Consider the following 22,825-nt stretch of genomic DNA (forward strand, 5'->3'; position numbering starts at 1 on the left):
CACACACAGACAGACACCATGACCAAACACAATATGGTTCCTGTTCTGAAAGAACCAGGAACCATAATTAATGAAATTGTTGTTTGGTATTTTTCCAGACACGAAAGACAGTATAAATCGATCAGACACAAACTGCTGCAGGATCTATCTTTCCATTTGTTGTACCGCTTTCATTTCACATTGCTGTAAAATGGCCAGGGGCCGTTGCGGCTGACAGAGACAGTTAGAGTTAATATTTGGCCTTTGATGTTTTGACGGCTCCTGTGGCTTAGTTTACAGTGAGAATATAAACCGAAAAGGGCATGTTCCTTCCACTATCTCTCACCCGGACAGCTAACTGCACACGAACATAAATGTCACGGACCACGTCGTGTATGAATACGAAATTATCACGGACCTATTAACTTGAAGTACGTGATCCTCTCGGACCTACTACATGTATATACTCCAGAGATAGTCCATTCCGGACCTTCTGTCCGGACCTTCTGTCCATTTCAAACTTGTACAGCCGGCTGATCAGAGTTAGGAACCTTTTTTTATAAGAAATACAATGTACAGTGGTAGATAAATGGATTGAGTTGTGTTGTTCCTCAGGTCGCCGCTCCGCTTTTGGAACAAAATGTTGTTCCATTTACTCTACGAACAGGGCCAGTGTAGAGTGAAAATGTCCCACCCCTGGGAAAGTGTCCGGCCCTCTTGTATTCTGACGCATTATTGAATATGGTTCCATAGATGTCGCCATGACCGTCAATAGCACAGAAATTAAAGCGCATAGTAGAATCCTTTTTCTTCGTTTATTCTATCCCAGGACATTTCAAACTTCAACACCGGTCACATTAATGGCGCTGGTCACCACTGGTCGCTCGGCAGTCTTTCCTCCTGGATCCTCCTGCCACTTTCGGTGCCGATGCCGGTGCCGAACTGCCAAATCGACTGGTTTCTGCCCGCGCAATATTACAGACTGCCACCTTGATGTCTCTCCTTGTGAACATTAGCTGCTTATCTAGTGCTTACACAATCCTAATGTTTAACTGGAGACGACTGTAAGGCAGGTATCAAGTTGCTTTTACCGCTGCAGTGCCCTGTCCGCCCCGCCCTCACTCCCACTCCAGTGTCCACCACACAATCTAAAAAATGTTTACGTTTACTCTAAAATGTTTGGCCTTGTATCTATATGAGCTACACCTGAATCTGCAGGATATATCTCAAAAATATGTTACACCATTTTAGTAGTCACAACCTTGCATACCTTTGCAATTGGACAATTTTTTCTCAACGACCCCAGTAAGTATGAGCCGCTATATACATTTTGACAGCCATTTTGATGATGCTATATAATTTATCATTTATAATATGAATGTGGACAACGATCAATTTTAAAACCATGGCAGTCGAGGACAGAGGCACAACATGCAGGACAACGAAGTTTTCGTGACATAACACTATAGCGCCACGTATCAATTTAGTATTCAACTACAATCATCTCAGGTGACCTGGGATCGAGGTTACTGTCATGGCGGAGTGGAATTTAGATTTGACGTTTGTGCCAATATTTTAGGCGATAATCAACGAATCACAGAATAATCTTGAATATAAATGGGTGCAGTACTTAGCCAGAGATAAACTATGGCATCTGTGAAAGTTGCAGTCCGAGTTAGGCCTCTGAATGAGAGGTAAGTCGGTTTTCAAACTGACCAAAGTTGCAGATAGATAAGCCTAAGGCCAAGGGTATACATTGTTGTGTACATAATACTGGTGTACATGTTCTGAGGCCAACAAGGAAGGCGCTTAACAAAGACAGCCCTGAAGCCAACAATGAGGTCACTGACTGAGGCCAACAAGGAGGACACTAAGGCCAACAAGGAGAGCACTGAAGCCAACAAGGAGGACAATTGAGTGACGGACTGAGGCCAACAAGGAGGGCACTGAAACTGAGGCCAACTCGAGACCTATTCCTTGGGCACCAGAACAGGAGCAAGCCAATGATCACTTTTTAGCAAGCCATTTGAGCCCTGGATTGAGTTTCCTCCTGGGGGACCTTAGTCGAACCATGGAGGTATAAATATTATTTATACCTCCATGGTCGAACAAGTTGCTTCATGTTACAACTAAACATCTGGAGTGTTATCTGGAGAATGAAACGCAATTTCTCGCTGCGTTCAGATTGTTTACCATGTCTGTGGAGAGTTGTTGTATCGTGTAGGTTGAGTGGCCCCTCCTCCGTGACATCAATACCTTAAGGGTGTGCATGAATTGATCCACAGTGCATGTCTAGATCGTGTGAAGTGTGAAGTATTTCAAGTGGCTGATATCATTAAAGGCCTTTCCGCTCAAAATTTCTAAAAATGAAATTGCATTTGAGATTTTTTAATTGTGTGAATACAAACATAAATTTCAACTTGTCGCCCCACCTGTGTACTGATACTGTGCCAAGTTTCAGCAAATTTGTGTGCATAATAACTGCACTACGGCAATGCGTCTTTCCAATTCAATACCTGAGACACAAGAAAATAAAATGAACGTGAATGATGTAGACCTTGAATAATTGATTTTTCAACTGAATGGTAATTCAAATTCTTTGTGTCACAATCACATCATTTTCCCAATCACATGATTTTCATGAGGTCACAATAACATTTCTCGGCAAAGCTGATGATTGGTTTGTAGCCTGTCTTTGATGTCCTATCGATTATGCTGTCAATGATTTTTCTTTATGGCATATTATTTTGGTGCCCTACTCCTACATGTTGTACAGTTGCTAGGTCAATGCTAAAACATTTTCACTGATCCAAATTAAAGTTAACCATCAGCCTGACCCTTTAATTGATTTCCTCTGATGACTGCCTATAAATACTTTGAAAACACCTTTCGCATTAGTATATCAAAATGTTGGGACTGTTTCAAACTTGTGAGACGAAAGTTTGTTAAAATTGTTTAAATGTCTGATGGTAAACTTTTTGACAGCTTTTTGGAGACCCCTATCCTTCCACCTGTGGCACTTTTATGGCTTCTTTTTGTGGTTGACATGTTATGGCACTTATTGTATAGATGAGTTCGAGACACTGGATAAAAGGATATGGTCAGGCTAGAGTGGCTGATCAGAATGGATTTGTAAATTCTAGGAAGTACTGCATTTATGTGTACTTTGACTTTTCAAAATGATATGCAGTGTCCACCTCCCATAGCGGACACCTCTCCATTGAGGACTCTAGTTTTGGTCCCAAATTCATTGTTTCCATTCAATTTGACCTCTCTTATCAGGACACCTCTCTATTAGGGACAGCACTCGTCAGTCCCGAGGGTGTCCTTGGTAGAGAGGTTCTACTGTATATCACTATTATCAAGTATAGATTAGAGAAAAAGGTCATAGACAATTATAAATAGTTCCAATCATTCAAGGTCTAGTCAAAAATAACATACATGAAATTGCAAAGTCAATACATTATTCTTAGTCTTGAGATGATTTTTTACACATTTTTTGTGTTTTAAAGACTGCCGTTCGGCTTGTAAAAATAATAAAACAGAATAAGGGATGTCACATTTCCATTGAAAAAATGTTAGTCCAAGTTCAGAGGCAGATCCCTTTTGTAAAATAATTATGTGGTATTGGTACCTACACTCATTTCTGTGCACTTTACTCTTTGGGAGACAGAGGGCAGTGAAGTGAAGTGCTTTGCTTAAGGACATGACGGAAGGAGAATGAATAAGACAACTAATAGCCATTTACTGTAGTAGAGCTCTCAGTATTTATATGCATGAAGTAACATTTAAAATTTCCATCTTAATGTCATTTCAGAGAAAAAGCACTGGATAGTAAAATCATCATTGATATAAAAGGAAAGAAGACACAAATAACTAACTTAAAGGTTAGCCTTGTTATTTACTTGTTTAAAAAACCCCATACAATATGGTCTGATTCTGAGACACACTGTATGACGTTGCGCAAAATCAACTGTCGTCTTTAATTCTGTGACTTGTATCAGTTAACGTCCTGATTTGCGTCTCTCTTCTCTTCTTCAGCTTCCAAAGTCTGAGTTAAGGACGGATGCTGACCATGGCAGAGAACGAGTCAAAGATTTCACTTTTGATTATTCGCATTGGTCTGCCAATCGGGCTGACCCTCACTATGCAGGGCAAGATCAGGTATGAAAACATTCTTCCTCTGTTCGTTAAGGAATGATATCAAGTTGATGTTGAAACAAGGCAATCATACCTATAACTGAAGAATGCAAGAAATTAGATGTCATATGCATGCAAATTCACTAAAACTTGGCAGGTAAAGTACTTATATCAGTCAATCCAACGGCTTTGTTGAAATATATGTTCTGCTATATTCACACAATTGGAACTCTTCTTGCATTCTCAGATTTATGCAAGACATTGTAAGCTCTTGACTTGTTCAATGTTTTTTTTGCTTTCAGGTTTTTAAAGATCTTGGTCGTGATGTAATCAAGAGTGCCTATGAAGGCTATAATGCCTGTGTGTTTGCTTACGGACAGACAGGATCTGGCAAGTCTTACACCATGATGGGTAAAACGGTAAGTGTAACATGCAGGTTGCAGATTTGTTAGATATATAAATGAATATTGTAAATTATGCCAGGTGCTTCATGCATGTCACTGCAAAAATGTGCACCTGTCTGTCAAAATCAGTAAGCTCACTTCCATCTATCAAATTTTTTATGCCGGTACTTGAAATTAATTTACTGAAATAGAAATCTCTGGCGTTATTTTGAGTGTATTTCAGAAAAGTGGATTTAAAGAATTGATACTGAACTCGAGGTATAGGTTGTCTCACTGAACACCAGTGTAAAGTGTCACTCTTTAACACCTTTCAGCATGATCCAGTAAGTTGGACACGATATTAAAATATCTTTCTTAAACATTTCTCAAGCTAATCTAGGTAGTGGTCTAACTTACCCTTTTATAATTGCGCCACAAGTCCTGATATGCACCTAAACCGAAATGACTGAGTTTTGCAGGTGGCCTTTTCAATTTGGTCTGGTGACTCGTTCATACTTTTGCCCAAATCGGTTGCTCTTACTTTTGCTACTCCGGCTTCCTTTTCTTTTTAGGGATGAGGAATGAACTCACTCAGTCTTTTTTGTGGACGTTAGATTAAAATGATATTTTCTTTTACAGGAAGAAGAGGGTTTAATTCCAAGGATCTGTGGGGTATGTAAAACGATGTTTTCACCCATGACTGTCAGATAGTTCTGACCAAAGATGATATATTTATATTGGCTTTGTTGTTGTCTTCTACTGTTCTACTTCTGAGTTAAAATGTTCCTGTTAACTGCATTAATGCCGGCCTGTCATCTCAAACGTTTCTTTATTATGAAATTTTTTCAATATTACAGAGTTGTTTGTTTGGTTTCCAGGGTCTATTTTCTCAGATGAAGACCGGCGGCCACGAGAACATTACTTACCGGACTGAGGTCAGTTACTTAGAGATTTATAACGAGAGGGTGAGGGACTTATTGCGCAAGAACAAGGATCACACGCTTCGTGTCAGAGAACACCCGAAAGACGGACCGTATGTACAAGGTAGGCTTGGTAAAGGTTTTGACATCTGAGTTGCAGGCATGGCTATAAAAAGAAAACGGGATGCTTATTAATATGAAATTTTAAGTATTGCCATGAAATATTACATTTTTTAGGTCAAATGGATATGTATCCACTTCACCCCTTCCGCCACACATTGTCTCAATGACTGGGTAGGGGAAATGTGGATCGCACTAGCCAGGCTCAGAAAATTTGTAGGTTATCCAAGCCTAAGTACAACTTTTCTCCTATAAATCTGAAATGGATAAAAAAGATTACAGTGTGCTTTCAACTTGCTATTATCCTTGCAGATCTGTCGAAGCATTTAGTGGTCAACTTCGAGGACATAGAGGAGCTTATGAACAAGGGTAACTTCAACCGCACCACAGCATCCACTAATATGAATGATGTCAGCAGCAGATCACATGCCATATTCACTGTTGTTTTCACACAGGTCAGTTAGTAAGCCATCACCAAATAAATCTATTTTAGTCATTTCTCTCTCAGCCTACAATTGAAAACAGTATACATATATGAAAACCTGCAGTGGACCTTCTTGCCTTAAAGCATGTTTTGAAACTGGGATTTGTAAGGCCATGCCAAGAGCTTACTTGGTTTGCTTGACTCTGAATAATATCAACAATAGATTTGCAACTACAATGAACTGTCCAATCTCTTTTCCAGGCTAAGTTTCATAAGAATATGCCAAGTGAGACGAGCAGTAAGATTCACTTAGTGGACTTGGCTGGAAGGTAGGGTTTGAAATCATATGTCTGTTCAACTGCTAATGATAAAACCTCAACATTCAAGTAAATGCATTCTCACTGGAAGAACATTACAGATTAACCATAAGGCTTGCATTGATTCTGTACATGAATTCTGAAAGTTGCATTGGCTCTTGTGGCCTGGCGACCATCGGTCCATTTGTAACAGTTGGCTCCTGGGGCTTGAACCTCAGGGTCAGTTTTTCCTCTGACATTGATGAAGAATTAATAAATTAATTTTCACCGATTTCTTTTAAGTGAGAGAGCAGATTCAACTGGTGCCACAGGTCAAAGGTTAAAGGAAGGAGCCAGTATCAACAAATCATTAGTCACCCTAGGAAATGTCATTTCAGTTCTTGGTGAGGAAGATAGCTCTGCTAATCATGTTGATGTCTCTGTCAACCTCATACATTAGGCTTGATTTTATCGAATTAATGTTTATCATGTGCAATAACGCCATACTCTTAGGTCTCTGTACTCTATCTACTCAGGACATCACTATGACGTAATGTCAACTTGATGATGATTTCATTCTGAAGAAATGAGGAAAAAGGCAGAATACCTTGGGCATGCCATTTTCGCTGTGATAGTCTGAATGGTATTTAGACTGATACACCATCTATAAATTGGTCTGGTATTAATCATCATACATTTCTTGCAGCTGATCTCGCGGACAAGTCCGGTACGCGAAGACAAGTGTTCATACCGTATCGAGATTCTGTGCTAACCTGGCTCTTGAAGGACAGTATTGGCGGCAATGCTAAAACTGTCATGATTGCAAGTAAGTCAAATCCCATTGGAGGACGCCAAGTTGATATATTCATTTCAGCCATTGCTTGTGGGCTTCTGTCTTTGCATGTGATGGGTGTGTACAAAGAGTAGCTGGGAGGGCACTAGTGACCATAAGAAATGGCTATTTCCTTGCCAAGTGTAACAATACGTTGTTTATGAAATAATGAAATGTTAGTTAAAGAAATAATCAAATGTTGTTGTTTTTTCAGCTGTGTCACCTGCTGATGTCAACTATGGTGAGACCCTGAGTACATTACGCTATGCCAACCGAGCAAAGAATATTATCAACAAACCCACTGTCAATGAGGTGCGTAATCCCATTGCATGCTAAGTAAACCTTATCAGCCCAACAGAAGTTATCATCCACCGTTTTATGCACCTTCAAAAAATTTTGACTCTGTGAGATTGGTTCAGGCGAAACTCATTGAATTGTTGCAAAAATATATAAGAAGCACCTTTTTATGAGTTTTGGATAGTTTTAGAATTCTATATCATGTAAAATTTGAGGGTTTTTTTCAGGATCAAAATGTGCGTCTGATCAGAGAATTACGAGAAGAAATTGCAAGATTGAAGACTTTACTGGGTGGAAATATAGTAAGTACCATGAAATTAGCCCTTTCGCTACCATTGACCCACAGAGTGGTAGACAACTCCAAAGAATGACCTGTGTTAGCGAACATAGCTTAATCAAGTGATTGGCAAGGCTTTTGTCTCCACTGCCAACATACATGTATGCCTCTCGGTAGTGAAGAAATACACCATAGCTAAGTCAACCTATGTACTGATTGGATTAACATTGCCTTCCTTTTGTATTCAGGATAAAATGGTAACACCTCGAGTGCAGGAGAAGCTGTGTGAGAATGAAGCAAGAGTGAAGGTGCTGACTGAACAGTGGGCAGAGAAGTGGAAGGAAGCTCATAACATTCTTGAGGTAAGGAGAGTTCGTTTTTAGTTTTGACGTATGTATGTTGTTTGACATCATGACTGGGGTGAATATTTCTTAGCCTTAGGAAGTTGTCATAGTTGAATTCTGACAGAATACATGTATGTGTAAGTTGGAGAACAATTCAGTGATGGTTGTTCAAAACATTTTAATACAAAAATGCTGTTTTGATTTCAGGAAGAGAAGATGGCTCTCCGTAAGGAAGGGCTTGGTGTCATCCTCGACTCCGAGCTGCCTCACTTGATAGGCATTGACGACGACATCCTCAGCACTGGCATCATGCTGTACCATCTCAAGGTAGGCATTAAGTATTTACTGTGTCTTGATTAATCAAAATTTGGCGTTGTGACTTTGTCTGATTGGCTGTTTGATCTGGGCATAAAAGGACAGAAAGTTCTTTGGTAAATTTCATGATAAATTTTGCGTACTCAATAAACTCAATTGTGGTTTGGTCTAAATGCTGTTGGTACGTCTTAAATATACTTGTGTTTTAAATGGCTTGATTTGTGATGTTGTTGTAATTGTCCTTCAGGAGGGAGTGACTACAGTTGGTGCCAGCAATGCGGATGTGCCCAGGGACATTGGTAAGTAGTCAAGAATGCATGATTTTCAGGGAAACTATTGATGTTTGCAGATGACCAGGAGATATATAGACCAATCAAAGAGCTTGACATTTTATCAAACTGTCTCCCTGTTGGTTGGACGGTATAAATATTTTTATCTTTTCTTCCAGTTTTGTCTGGCCTGGAAGTTGAGGATGAACACTGCTTCTTCGTCCACGAGGATGGTAAAGTCATTCTGCACCCGATCGAGCAGGCATTGTGTATGGTGAATGGCATGTACACCCTCGAGCCTGTCCGCCTCTACCAAGGGGCCGTCATCCTGCTGGGGAAGACTAACATGTTCAGATTCAATCATCCAGCCGAGGCAAAGCAGCTGAGGAGAGATAGGGAGATGGGGGTAAGTACCCTGATTTCGTTCATTAAATTCACATCAATGAGGAGCAGTAGAACTTGGTTGTGATGCGGATCTGTGGCTATAAGCTCAACGATGACGCAGTGTCACTCATGAGTAATGATTTCTAATAGCGCAGGGCCAGTTGGAAAATACACGGTACATACATGTACATATTGTATCCATCAAAATATCAAGAACTATTCATCCAGTTCTTTTCCCTACTGAGGAAAGAAGACGTTCTTTTAGTTGTGCATGTATTATGTTGATTGTTGTTTCGTTAATTCTTGTTAATGACAACCTTCCCGCGGTCACCTCTCCACACCCATTTGTGTTTTATGTTCTTTTTGATCACTTTTCACTGTTTGTGAGCAGTTTTGTATCCTCGTCTTTCTGGCGCTAAACTGCCCCAGAATCAGGTAATAGGACATTTTGAAGTCTGCATGCATGACTTACCCAGAAACAGTGTTTAAAGCGATTTTTGGACTTAAATCAAGAACATGCATTGATTTAACCGCATAGCCAATCATGACCACTTTGAAAAAGCAACTAAAATCTAATAATTCTTGACCTGAGATGTACCATATTTCCCTGCTTATACGATCCCCTTAACCTCTTTCAAAGCGCTATGATGACCAGAGTGGATGTAGAAGACTTGTAAGTTGTACATATCTCGTCATTTCTTTCTAGAAGCTTCAGAGTCGGTCAGACGGTTGTCCGAGTCCCGTAGATAGGGTAGATGACTATGGCCAGTTACACAGGGCTATGACATGGGTACTTCAACAATCACTTGATGATGTATAGTATTCCATGTCATTTTATGGAGTTGTCAGTGACCTCTTGGAATGTGTTAGAAGATCCAGGGTGCATGTAGATTATTTCGGTCAAGGGGATGCGGTTCTCATGCAATTTACATTTGATCTATCCAACTGCTTGGATATTTCATGCTTTGCACATGGCCTTTTCCAACTGGCTTGAAAGTTGACAGTTTGAACATTGTCTTTCGAACCGGATGAATGATTCATACAATTTCCTCATGGTCTTACCAACCAAATGAATATTACATGCAGTTTCACATGATCTTTTGAACCGAATAGCTATAGTTGATTTTGAATTAAGTTCTACAAATCTTTGGTAGATTTGTAAACGTTAATTTCATCAACCCAGTTCTAGGCATGGAAATGTAAAATGAAATTCAAATCAAGAAAGGAGTCAAAGAAATGTATCTTCATTTGTACCCTTGGATTAATTTTTGGGGCATTTGCCAAGTCCCTAGACCAAACCTTCTGAACGGATGTCATGGGGCATTTGTGGGCACTGTTGAGCTTTAAATGGTTAGGGACACTGTTTTTTGTAAACTGACATGGAAATTGTACATATCCCGTTTCCCGGGTTACCTACAACACAGCTTGGGTACCTGATGTACACAATCAAAGTATTCACTTTCCAGTGGCATATGCCATGGTTGTTTGGATTGTTGATTTCAGGCCTTGATCGAGGGTATATTTTTTTAAAGGGTCATTATCCTATTGCATTGTAAATAAGTGTTAATACGAGTGCCCCTGACCTCCTCTTTCTTTTGCACTTCTATCATACGCATGATACGAATGGGTCGATGGTGAAGACAACATGTTTATCATCATCAAGGCATCCCGCATTCCTTACAAAAGTTCACCAATATCACACACTCACAGCACATAAAGTCAAGTTACTTAATAGCTTGGCTTTAAGACGTTTTCACTGAAACACTGCCAAAATGATCTGTATTTTGATCATTTTAGTTCTTCTCCTGCTTTTATAAGTCTATCACAATGCGGTTATTTTGCGTTTTTCTGTTCATTTTGTGCTTGCACTTTTCATGTCCTATCCTGCACTCACTCAGTTAAATGAGCAAGGTTACCTTTCCTTAGTGTTTAAAGACAAGGCTCCAAGCTCATTAAAACAGAGATGGCACAGTTTTTCTTCTCACTGCGGTATGTTTTGTTTGCATTGTGTGTATACTTTCTTGGTTTGTTAGCTTTCCTATTTGTTTTGCTCATCATCACCAAGGAGAGTTCATTCCTCCCTTGCAGAACTCTATCTTTATCTGTAATCTGCTGACCTAATTTTTGTTTCCCCAAGTTCTGCTGCGTGAATGATTCTCCAAGGTGATGACTTCATCAGCTTTGTTTGCATGTATTACAAAGGTACAAAAGTACAAGGCCAAAGGTTATTTAATTTTGCTACAATTGAAAATATCATTGATAGTTTGATACAATCGATTTGTTCTGTAAAGTGCAATCCACCCACTCAAATGGTTGTTTCAAAAAATAGTGATTTCAATTATGAATGAAACAGCTAACATCAAATATTAATGATGTGTCAGTTTGGTCTGCAAGTAACATTTCTAGACTAGATGGGAGGAGTAATTCAAGAGAAGTAATGTGACTTTGTTGGTATTTCCACTAATAATGTTGATTTCATTTCAGTCCAACCTGAATCTGTCCAGATGGTCTTTATTGAGTCAGTCCATGAGTGACTTGGCAAAGTCAACAGAGAGTCTTTATATGTCTGCCCCGTAAGTGCAACTGATTCTATCTTCTGTTGCAGTAGCCCTCCCCTCCCTCATATGGTAAAACTCCAGTCACTTCTTGTTGTGCAGTTATGAGGCAGTTTAGCTGTCTTACAGAATTCAAGTCACACTAATTTGATACTAGCCTTGTCTAGCAAGTTATTCCTCAGCTTTGTTATCTATTTTTAGACAACACATCCCTCACCCATTCATCTCTTCATTGGTATAAGTTGATAACCTATGTCCTAATTTTCAATTCAGCCTTGAAATGGAAGAAATGCATCGGCTACAAGTTGAAGAACTTGAGGAAAAGAGGTTAGTGGGCCTGACATGTTAGTCTACATACCTTGAAATTAATTCAAATAGGCCCTGAGATGCCAGTATAATTACCATGCAATGTTTGCAATCAGATGTGAGAAATCTTTCAACCAACTGCCATTTCTTTGCACAGCAAAGTGATTAAAATCATTCTGCGCTATTCATTGATATCAAGGAGGAAACTGGAACCCAGAGTAATAAGGTACTTGTAAGAGTGAGTTGCCCTCTCTGTCACATGAGGTATTGGTAAGACCAGGGGATGAAACTCTAAACCTCAGAGTGTCATGCACTGATGTTGTTGTTTTTTGTCAATTGGATGTGATAAAACTTGTGACCGATGACTGGTTTAATGTCTGTTTCTAGGCGTATGATAGAGGAGATGGAGGCACGTCACCAGACCGCTGAGAAAGGTCGAATGCTGGAGCAGGAAGGGAAGGAACAGGAACTCGAGGAGAAGAGAATGCTGCTGGAGAAGATGCAGCAAGAAGCAGACGCCATGAGGAAGGAGGCAGAACTGGTGAGATATTGACAGGTTTCATTTCATAACAAAGTTTTCCCACCTGGCAGTGTGGTGGTGATGCTACGTCAGTCTCTATGGCATAATATTGTTGAGCTCAAAATCCAATCTGACACAGTCCTAAACACATAACATTGTCTCTCTGCCACTCAAATCTTTACAGATCAACAGTCGTATCAAAAAAGAAGAGGACCGCCTGAAGAGAAAGAGCCTTGACATTGAGAAACAGTTCCAGAGTTTTTTTGCTGAGAAGGAAAAGTTCCATGAGGAGGCACAGCAGGAGCGAGAGAAAATGCAACAAGAAAAGGTAAAAGTTTAGACTTGCTTCCTTGGTACAGTCACTTGTATGATATAAATCTACTGATAACATATGCTGATACAGGTAATAACTTCCTTGTGATCAGTTTGCTCTTGATTAGTTTTGTATTCACTCAATTCCAGGCACGAGACTTAGAAGAACGGGAGGCTGAGCGAGCTGCATTTGAGGCAGAGAAAGAAGAACAAATGGCTCAGATTCAGGATGCTATCAATGAGTTGGCAGAACACGAGGCTTTCCAGATTGCTGCTGCACAAGAGGCAAAGGAAGAACTTGCTGAGGTAGGTAGGACTATTATGCAAAACACTCAAAGGTGGTGTACGCTTCACATTCTTGGAGACCATCACTATGCTGCCATCTCTATGTGCCTAGAGAAACCAAGCTGGAAGAAAAACAAAATAGTGGTGACCCATCTAAGTATTGAACCCATGAACTCCTGATTGTGAGCCTGGTACTCTAACCACTATGCCACTGATCTCCTCTTATGTCATTAATGATGTTATAAATCCTTGTTCCCTCTCCAGGCCCTGCAAAAGGTGGAGGAAGAAAGTCGTGAACACAAGTTAAAACTTGAACAAGATTGGAAAAGACTGGAAGACCAAGAGAATTTGCAGCAGCAGAAACTTAAGGAAGCTGAAGAAGAAGTCGGGAAGAAGAAAGAACAGTTGAAGATACAAAAAGAGCAGGTAGTCACTCCTCTTCTTTTTAATTTGCTCTTTTAAGCATTATAGCCCCATTTGTCACCTCGTTGGCAGGCATGGGAGAGGTTTCCATCATAACCTGTTTCTATGTCATGAGACTGACACACCATCCCTGTTGGCCTTAGAAGGTAGGCACTGATTTGTCACAAGTCAATGTAACATCTGTGTCACATATTCAGTCTTTGACTACAAAATGTTCTATTTTTCATTCCAGGAGTTGAAACTTATAGAAGAGGAGAGAAGGGACCTAGAGAATCTGAAAGAGGGGTTGAGTGAACTGCAGCAAAGTCTTGTTAAGCCATATGACGCCGAGAGTGACCAACTGGTTGAGGAGAGCAAGGAACTTGTGGAAAAGAAGCACCATCTCTTGGAGGAGATGAAAAGTAGAGAATCAGAAATTGGAGCAAGGATGGAACAACGGAAAGAGGAGATGAGGCAGGAGCGGGAAAATTTGGAGAAATTGCATGAAGAGTTTGAAACAAAATGGACAGCATTCGAGAAAGCTATGCGTAAAGCGGAGGAGGACAATTGCATAAGTGAGAAAGAGAATTTGGAGCGGGAAAGGGTTATTATGGAAGAAGAACGGGACAAGTTAAAGACTGCTTTTGCTGATTGGGACGTTAGGCAAGAAGAGGTTGAGAAATTGTTTGAAAAGGAGTTTCAAGAATTGGATGCGGAGAAGAATGAGGGGTTGAAGAAATTGCATGCGGAGAAGGAAGTTTTGTTGGATAAGGAAAGGTTGAGCGTGGAGGTGATTGAGAGGGAGATCGAAGAGAAGAATAAACTATTGGAGGAGAAGAAGAAGAAGCTGACGATGGACGAAGAGATGATCTCGCAGCTGGAGAGTAAACATCTTGAGTCGGTGGTTGAGGCTGAAGAAGGGAAGAAACAACTTGAAAATGAGAGGTAATTGCATTCAAAGATAAATTTCCCTGGATTTGTCTGGACGAAGAGTTTTTACTGGTATCTGTCTGACCTACTGAAAGGACTTAAACTTTCCAAAATGATTTTTGAACAAAAATTGTGGATTGGTCTAAAATTTATTTGACACCTATCTTTTTGACGGCTTTATATCTTTCTTTCAGGTTGATGTTGTCTGATCTGGCGCGGAAGCAGGAGGAAGATGCCGCACTAGCCAAGGCTGAACTTGACAAGAGGAAGTCGGCCCTGGAGTCACAAACACAAGAGGAGATATGTCGCATTGAGGAACAAAGAAAGAAGTACGTTGTACTACATGATGTGAACATAGCTCTATGGCCAGGCCTAATGACAATAACAGTTTTTTAGGCCTACCATTGTACACTATAAGCTCCTAGCAAAAACCTATTACATGTGCATGTACTTCAAAATAGCTAATAGGTTTTCGTTTCTAGATAATAATGGTGGGATTTATGTGCCTATATTATTTTAAAACCAAGGTTTATAGGCCTTTCAATGAGCCATGTTTGATATTATTCACACTAAAAAATCTATGCACAAAAAAGGGACCATGATGTTAAACCATATTATACAATGGTTTATCAGCAGTGCTCTGCAGATGTCTCTCATGTGGTAAGGTTTTGACAATAAAATCACATCTAGAAATGATTTGTGTGGCATTCCTTGAAACAGTTGTACAGCTTGAACACTTGAAAGTACATGTTTTGGGTTCATTCCAGGCTGGTTGAAATGGGCCAAGAATCGGAAGCTGAACTTACAAGGAAAAATTCTATATTTGAAGCTGAAGGGGAAGAAGAGGATGGAAGTAAGTAGTGGTCCAGGAAATTTGCAACAAGTAACTGGATTAGTAGTATCTAAGCAACGGAGGGCTTTAAAGACCACACCAAAAATGAGATATCCCAAATCGTACCTGATATGTAAAGGCTTTACATGTATACTATAGAGATGTTTTCCTGCCAACAGTGGGTTAAGAGAAGTTCAACTGAATCTATTTCTGGGCACCTGACACCGTGTGACCATTGCATGACCCCGACGCTGCTTCATGGAATCCCTTATCCCAAACTATAATGCCATTACAAAATATTTCATCTTTAGACTTCAGAACATTGATATCAACTGTAGTACAGTACCCTATTTGTTTAGATAAGCCTTAGTATTTTCGATATAAACTATTCATTTAAGTAAATCATGTCTTATGATTGTAAATTGACTAGAAGTTTGTTCTTGAGAAAATTATTCTCACCTTTTTTCGAGGATTTGTTTTATGAAAATTGCCAATGTTTAATGTTTTTTTGCCAGAGGTAACAGAGCGTCCCAATCTGATTGAGCAGCTCACTGAGGGTGGGGATGCTGGCAGTAACATGGGTAAGAGCAATCAGCAGCAACTCGAGAGCAGCAGGAGTCGCATGTTCCAAGAGGAGCTGGAGAAGTTGGAGAAGAGAATGGAGGTGAGCAAAACAGGAGATCTTTCCTGGCCTGTGTACCCTTTGAATGTGTTGTTTTAAAGGATTTGTCCTGAACTTAAAGGTCTGAAAGAATTGTAGAAAATTTTGGCAGATTTCTTACAAAATGAACGATATTGGCCAGTGACGTCCAAATTTAGATATGTGATAACCAGTCCACCATTTTGTAGTTGCCACAGGATTTGAGCGGTATCAACTGCGTCACATTTTTTCTGACATCTTCCCGTTGTTACATCATTGAAAACATCTATACAAAGGAAGATACATCATAAGTAAAACGTAATTTCACTGAAACTTGATTGCGTTTTCAGGCATTGAAAATCATTGAGGATCAGTTTGTGAAGAGTGAGGTTGAACTTGATGAGAAAAGACAGAAGTTTGAATACGAGAGGCAGGCAGAACTGGACAGGATCGAAGTGGAAAAGTTCAAACTTCAGGAGCTGGAGAACCAGGAAAGGTCAGCAAATGGTTTGGATGATACCACACTGTATACCATCGAATTTCCTGAACTTTGGACGGGGGGGGGGGCATTATAAACAGCTCATATCCCTTACACCAAATTCCCATGAAAAAGAACCACAATCAGTTGCCAGCAGACGTTTTGTAAATCCCTGAGCTGTAAATTGAGGCCTAACATGAGTCAATGGATATAGTGCACATAGATTTGCATTTAGTTAAATTCCCATTTGGATTGGCTTGAAATGATTATTTTCTGTCCGCAGAATAAATGCCCTCGTCGAACAAGAAGTTAAGAAGCGTTTATATGAGGAGAAAGTTGAGCGAGAGAAGCGACGGAAAATGGAGAGAGAGAAAGATCGTAAGGAGAGAGAACAGGAGATGATGAAGATGAAGAGAGCGCATGACAGAGAGATAGAACAGCTAAGGCAGAAGTATGAAAACCGGTGAGTCCTATGTTTGAGTAGCACTCTTTGAGGTTTTTTACTCTCTCTGTTTATTGAGTACTATAGATCAGTAAACTTCTCAAAGATTGGGAACACAGCTTTTGTAAGAAAGTGGCGGTTTTGCAATTTAAGCAATGACTAGAGAGCAGGTGATCTGCATTTAGATTTTGGATAGTGCTTTGATTCTAAAAGTTCATGTCGGAGATGGAATGTCAGCTGATGTTTGGCTCTGGTGTTCACTAGTTGCCTCTTTGTACTTTCAGACCAACAGTTAACGCCCCATCACCTCCAGTCACCCATCAAAGCAAGGCCAATCCTTTTGCAGTCCACATGGTAAGTTACACATGCGTACAACAATAGACAATATTTCTCCGTTAAAGAAAAGACATAATGTTCCAAACTGGTATTTCATGATAGTTACGTCGATGCAAATAAATAAACTATTAAAGTTTCGTCTTTAACTTTTCAGAATACAGATGCCAACTTGCAAAAGCCAGCTATATTAAGGAACAAATATTCGGTAAGCTTCCAACTGACGCACATAAACAACTTGTTACAAAGGTTCAGGCCATCTTAGCAGCTGGAAATATCCTGGAAACTGTTCTGCTACTTCAACTGAGAAGTGATATACCATTCCTTGAGCACTTGATTTTGTTGATGCCCTACTACAAGAGTGTAATATTTCTTTTTCCAATGCAAAATCATCAACTTGTTCCGCAATGTGTTTAAAAAAGTCATATTTCACAATAGTAAGATATTTTTTCAGAGTCGAAACAGCTCCCTGATGAGTATACCACAGAGCAATGAAGAGGGAACCGCAATTCATATTCCGTCCTTCACATTACGTGGTTATGGTTTTGATACACATTACGAGTATGAAGTCAAGGTAAGTAACATAATCATTATTGATCAGCTGGTTCCTTGTTTTGGCACTAATTTTTTCTGTCCCCATCCAAAGTCATCCCTCATTCATGTGTAACTGTCAGTCATTGTTGCAGTCTTGCAGTTTCAATTATATTTTTTCCTGAGAACTGAGACTTGAATGTTTGTACATTCAGAGTCCCCTGGGTAGATTTGATGGCAATTTTCGCATGTCTGATGCTTTCTTGTCCCTGGTCTAGTGAATCCTAGTACACATTTTGCTAAAATATTTGTGTTACAGATATCAGTGAATGGTGATACGTGGTCCGTGTACAGAAGGTACAACAAGTTCAGAGACCTACAACAGACAATGAAGACAGTTTACCCTGCGGTAAGTAGGCACATGTGCAGTTCAGTGAGCTAACCTTGCAAAGAGTACAGGGTTTATTTACAAAAACATTAAACCCCCTCGACCAAAAAGCTGGCTATGCCCCTGTGAATGAATTCATTGTGAATGTATTATATATTTTTGCAGGTTGCGGGGCTGGAGTTTCCTCCGAGGAAGTTTTTTGGCAACAGATCTGAAAAAATTGCGTCTGAAAGACAAGGCAAACTTGAGGTGAGTTCTATCAAGAATTGATAGAGACTAGTCTTTGAATTTGATAACCTTAGTTGATGATTTTTGAGAGAATATTTGATGCTGAGTATTTTTCTCTTTTCAGACTTTTATGCAAAATCTTATCAAAGTGTGTGAGGTGGATCTGAAATGTCCATTAAATCCTGCCAACCATAAATTCCTGTCCAAGCATGTCTTATGCGAATTCTCCACGTTTTTCAAGAAAGGTGTGTTCGAGATGTCCAAGCATGGAGTATGCTGATGATTCTGTGATAACAAGACTATGTCAGATAAACTGTATCAGAATTATGGCTATTTTGTGAGCAACTGTATATTTTGAATTGACTTTTATGCTCAATCATGTCCAAGGATTTGATTTGCAATTTTGTTAGATTTGTAAGATTTGAATGACATGTCTGTACAGATCTTTTAGAAACATGGCAGAATCCCCATCTTGTCCGACAGTTAGTTGTTTATGAAACAGTTTCTCTGCATATGATGCCAATTGGGTTGTGAACCAAGCCCCCCTGTTATGTGGTCTGCTCGTCTAGTTTATCACAAGTTCAATAGATGGAGTATGAAATGCTCTGAAAACTTTTCATGTTGATCTACAATTTGATTTCTGACACTATGGATTTGTACTGAAAGATAGTTTCTGCGTAATTGCACTTGTAATGTGTACAGCACAATTTTTGATACGGGTAGATGGGGCAGTACACATAAAATGTTTACCTCTCGCGTTTCAGGCTTTGAAACTGATGCATACATTTTGAGGACTCATTGAAATAAAAGTGTTAAGACTTATGGCTTATAACTTAAAATTATACACCAATAAGCTTTGTAAATTGATGTCTATTTCATATTGCTATTATTTATTCATATGTTTATATCTATAAACTATAGATACTGTCTCAAAGTGTGCGAGTCCCTGCCTGGCATTATGCACACAGACAGTTTGTACAACATTTGTGTAGATTTTCTGGTACATGACAGAACTGCTCAGAAGTCCTCTTCTGGCATTTTTTCGGGATAATTTTCTTTCAATAATCACTGCTTGATCTCTTCTAATAAAATTGCATTTATCGACTTGATAACCATTTAGAAACTCACTTGTACGCAAGTTTAAATTCGGTGCCTTTTTTTCAGCTGCTTGTATCCAAACCCCGTCTAAAATTATTTCTGCATTTCAAATCAAAGGTGTAATTGATCTTTGTGTGCCATGATTATGAACCAAATTCTTTTTCAGCCCTTCAAGATCATGCATTTTCTAGATTATTATGGTACCGGTGTCTTAACAGTTTACCTTGATCAAATACCGCTACATGTATGTTAATTATACAAAAAATATAAACGAGCCGCCTTATGTCATTTTAATAGTGTCCTATTGAAGGCATGAAATGTTGAGGTTTCTTCAAAATTTAGTACAGGGGCTTCATTAATCTCTATTGATATCTCTTAGAGATAAGAGCTGATGCTGCTGTTGATACTGAACTGGAGGTATTGGTTGTCTCACCAGACCCTGCGATGGAGGAGCTGAAATGCAGGCCAAAAACCAAGGCGGCAGTCAAGGTTTTGGACAAAAAGACGGCTCAACCCAAGCAGTGTTTATGAGACGACCTATACTGACAGTGAGGTATCGGTTTCTATTTTAAAATACTACAGGCTTAACCATGAAATGTGATTCTAACTGCTTTTCACTGCTTCCATGTCATGCACTGACTCGAGCGGTTATGGGTACCCATAACCGCTGCCATGAAAACAAGGCACAGTGTGCACATAGTGCATTGTACACTCTTGACTCTGGTTCATTGTAACTGTGCTGTTTTAGAATAGGTATTATTAGACAATCTAACTACAGCTGAACAGTAGACCTTTTCTTTTAGCAGGGCATCCTCTAAGACAGCAATTGTCAGTCTACAGGGTGTCCCTCATACAGATGTTCTCCTGTACTGTAGTCAAGTACTTACACCAGTTGAGAAAATAGCTTTAAAAAGGACACTTAAGTGCCATCCTAATTGTCTTTTTCTGGTAAGAATTTTCAAAAAGCTTTGAAAATATCATTCCAGTGCTTACATGTATATGAATGAATGCAGGGTAAAATTGTTGTGTTTGATAGATTGAATTGGGAATATTCTCAACATGTACTTATAACTGACTGGTTTAGTAATTTTACTTGTAAATGCTTCAGATTCCATAGCCAGCTGACAGCTTCTAAGTTGCTCAGTTCTCTCAGAAGGGAAAACAAACCATTGTAAATGAAGGAAGGGAACCATGTAAAGATTTCTAAAATGCTCCCTCTGTCAGCAAGTCCTATTGCTATAATTGACTGATATATTATGGCCATTGTCTGGGTTCATAGTAGGTTCTGTAATTTACAAATTTTAAGTGCAATAAATGATTTACAAGAAAAATAGCTGGAATCTTCCTTATGATTTCTCTCTGTAAGCTGGACACTGTAATACTTTGTAACTTTCCTAGTCATGACAGACCCACACCTTGCTTGCTAGTCCCAGGTGAGCACAATGAACTGGATTTTGGAAATCCTTGGTGTCTATTTTTGGTGCTTTCTGCATCTCAAGGTGAGCGAAGTATCCTGACTTCCTTTATCAGCAAAAAGAGTCAGAAACCAGCTATTGCAGAGATTTTCTCCAGGTCTTGTGGTTGTGTCTTTGTCCTCATTGGGTTTCTGACTCTTCCAGCTGGTTATCAATCGGCTATTACTGCCACTGAATAAAATGCCTATTCAAAAGAGGTAATTGTTTCACATGAATGAACTCGGATGGCCTGTACCACATGATGTTGAGTGTTGAAGCAAACAACCATGAAATAGTGTTATTTTAATAGGCCTTGACGTAAAGTGAACTTATCCCAGCATTATGGCATGTCTGGTTGTGACATTGTCCTCAAAAGACCAATTGGGGACAAATGGGAGTTACAATTAACCATTATATACGGAATATCTTTCTGTGCAACACAGCAATTTGTCATGTCTCGCCATTACAACAATCGTCGTGCTCAGCTAGGCCAGTTGTCAAAGACACTGTGGAAGTAGTTGGGTACATTTCACAGCCGAAGAAAATACACTTTTGTGGGATATCTCGTGGGGAAAATTATCGATTGGACTGTCCTCGAAAATGATGGAGATGGAGTCGCCCTCTCTGTCCCAATCACAATCACATCGCGCGTCTGGCGACAACCATAAGTCCATTATATTCTATTCCAGAACTGACTGTAGTCCTCTCGCTTGGGAGGTCTACCGCAACATTGGTCCTGAGTCCTTGTGTCTCTGGAGGCGCCGTAACTGCCTTTTTTCATCTTACACTAGAAGTCCAATCCCCGCTGTTATAACAGGCAGACCTTTGCGATCTCGGAGCCTTGGATTCTCCCATGAAATCTTCAGCAACGTATGAACGGCGCTCAGCTTATTTGTCCACCAAATGAGAGGGTAAAATTACAACATTGGGACTTGTAGCCTACGGGAATTAGGTAGTAGGCGTGTCGACTGGCCAGGGGACACAGGGAAGGTTCATACAACAGATGACATGGTCTCACAATAAACACAACCTGAATAAACAGCCGCCAGATTTTAGGGCAATATTTCCAAGTTTTACACTTGATTTGCGTGTCATATTTAGGCCCCGCCTCATAGACGCCGGTAGTCTTGGGACAATACTCGCGCAGTGGTTCATTAAAACTTATTTTCAACTAGAGCGGATAATGTTGTATTGTCGAGAAACTAATTAAATGAAAATTTGAGCCGCAACAATGCTGATTGGTTATGTTGAGATTAAACGAACCTCGAGAGTCGTGGTCCACCCCTTAGGTAAGGCGACGCCACGGCTGTGTTTCACTTATTGTCACAACTCGTCTTTTTCGCGTTCTCACTGCGTTGTCTTCGACCCCGTGTAGGGTTATTCCACCCCGGCCAAGAACGCCAACTAATGTCAATGTGAATGTGGTGTGAGGCAAGGCGCCTCGGGACAGGAAATTATGAAGAAAAAGAAGCTTTCAAAACCGATTGTTGAATTATGTTTCGAACTTTTTCAGTTATGATTATCCCAGGCCTAAAGATTTTATCGGTTTCTTTTACTGTTGTCTCCATTCAGGCTCCATTCAGGACAACAAAACGAAGAGGAGACATAATCTGGGAAAATATGTGTGACTGTCACTGAATAATAATGTTAGTTCAAATGTAATTTTGGCTCATTTATGAATTTGCCCTTAACCACATGATGTGGAGAGTTGAAGCGAACGACCATGAAATAGTGTTATTTGAACACTATAGACTACTAAAAAAGAATAATTTTCAAGATGAAAAAACTACAATTATTATGAACTGTCACGCCTTGTCGCATCCTGCTGAGTAAATTAGGAGTTGCCACTCGCTTCTCCAGTCCTGCACACAGCAAATATAACACCGGTTGTTCCTTTAGTGAACCACAACCTTTCATGTTTTTCAATGCAATTAATGAGACTAATTAGTGATTTCCAGGTTAGATATAGACATGCCATTTAATTCCGTGATATGAAAGACTCTAACAGGCGAATGGATAAGATCTTGCTGAATAATCAGATTGGTGACTCCAATCTTGTGCCAAATCGGCCTGGCTGAGGACATTCCGTCGCTTCTTGCTATTTTCGCCCG

At 39.8% G+C, this 22,825-nt stretch overlaps 1 protein-coding gene across 3 annotated transcripts; it reads left to right on the top strand.

Annotated features, from left to right (window-relative positions):
* Nucleotides 1-1,514: 1,514 nt before the first annotated feature.
* LOC135485564 (kinesin-like protein KIF16B) lies at nucleotides 1,515-20,591 on the top strand. Of its 3 annotated transcripts, none has more exons than XM_064767708.1 (35): nucleotides 1,515-1,673; nucleotides 3,797-3,866; nucleotides 4,021-4,143; nucleotides 4,422-4,538; nucleotides 5,142-5,174; nucleotides 5,381-5,546; nucleotides 5,855-5,997; nucleotides 6,228-6,295; nucleotides 6,566-6,666; nucleotides 6,969-7,088; nucleotides 7,309-7,406; nucleotides 7,619-7,693; nucleotides 7,917-8,030; nucleotides 8,220-8,339; nucleotides 8,575-8,626; nucleotides 8,776-9,002; nucleotides 9,621-9,653; nucleotides 11,465-11,553; nucleotides 11,809-11,862; nucleotides 12,229-12,382; nucleotides 12,546-12,689; nucleotides 12,824-12,979; nucleotides 13,223-13,384; nucleotides 13,614-14,305; nucleotides 14,485-14,619; nucleotides 15,058-15,143; nucleotides 15,638-15,786; nucleotides 16,113-16,258; nucleotides 16,524-16,703; nucleotides 16,967-17,036; nucleotides 17,173-17,223; nucleotides 17,470-17,589; nucleotides 17,866-17,955; nucleotides 18,100-18,183; nucleotides 18,287-20,591. In XM_064767708.1, the coding sequence occupies exons 1-35, from the start codon at nucleotides 1,627-1,629 to the stop codon at nucleotides 18,440-18,442; spliced, it is 4,425 nt and encodes a 1,474-aa protein (XP_064623778.1). In that variant the 5' UTR covers nucleotides 1,515-1,626; the 3' UTR covers nucleotides 18,443-20,591. The 3 variants fall into 3 exon arrangements, with proteins under 3 accessions (XP_064623778.1, XP_064623776.1, XP_064623779.1); XM_064767706.1 differs by lacking the exon at nucleotides 9,621-9,653 and adding an exon at nucleotides 9,687-9,770; XM_064767709.1 differs by lacking the exon at nucleotides 9,621-9,653.
* The last annotated feature ends 2,234 nt before the right edge of the window (nucleotides 20,592-22,825 follow it).

Source organism: Lineus longissimus, chromosome 3 (genome assembly GCF_910592395.1).
Source record: "Lineus longissimus chromosome 3, tnLinLong1.2, whole genome shotgun sequence".
Lineage (NCBI taxonomy): Eukaryota > Metazoa > Nemertea > Pilidiophora > Heteronemertea > Lineidae > Lineus > Lineus longissimus.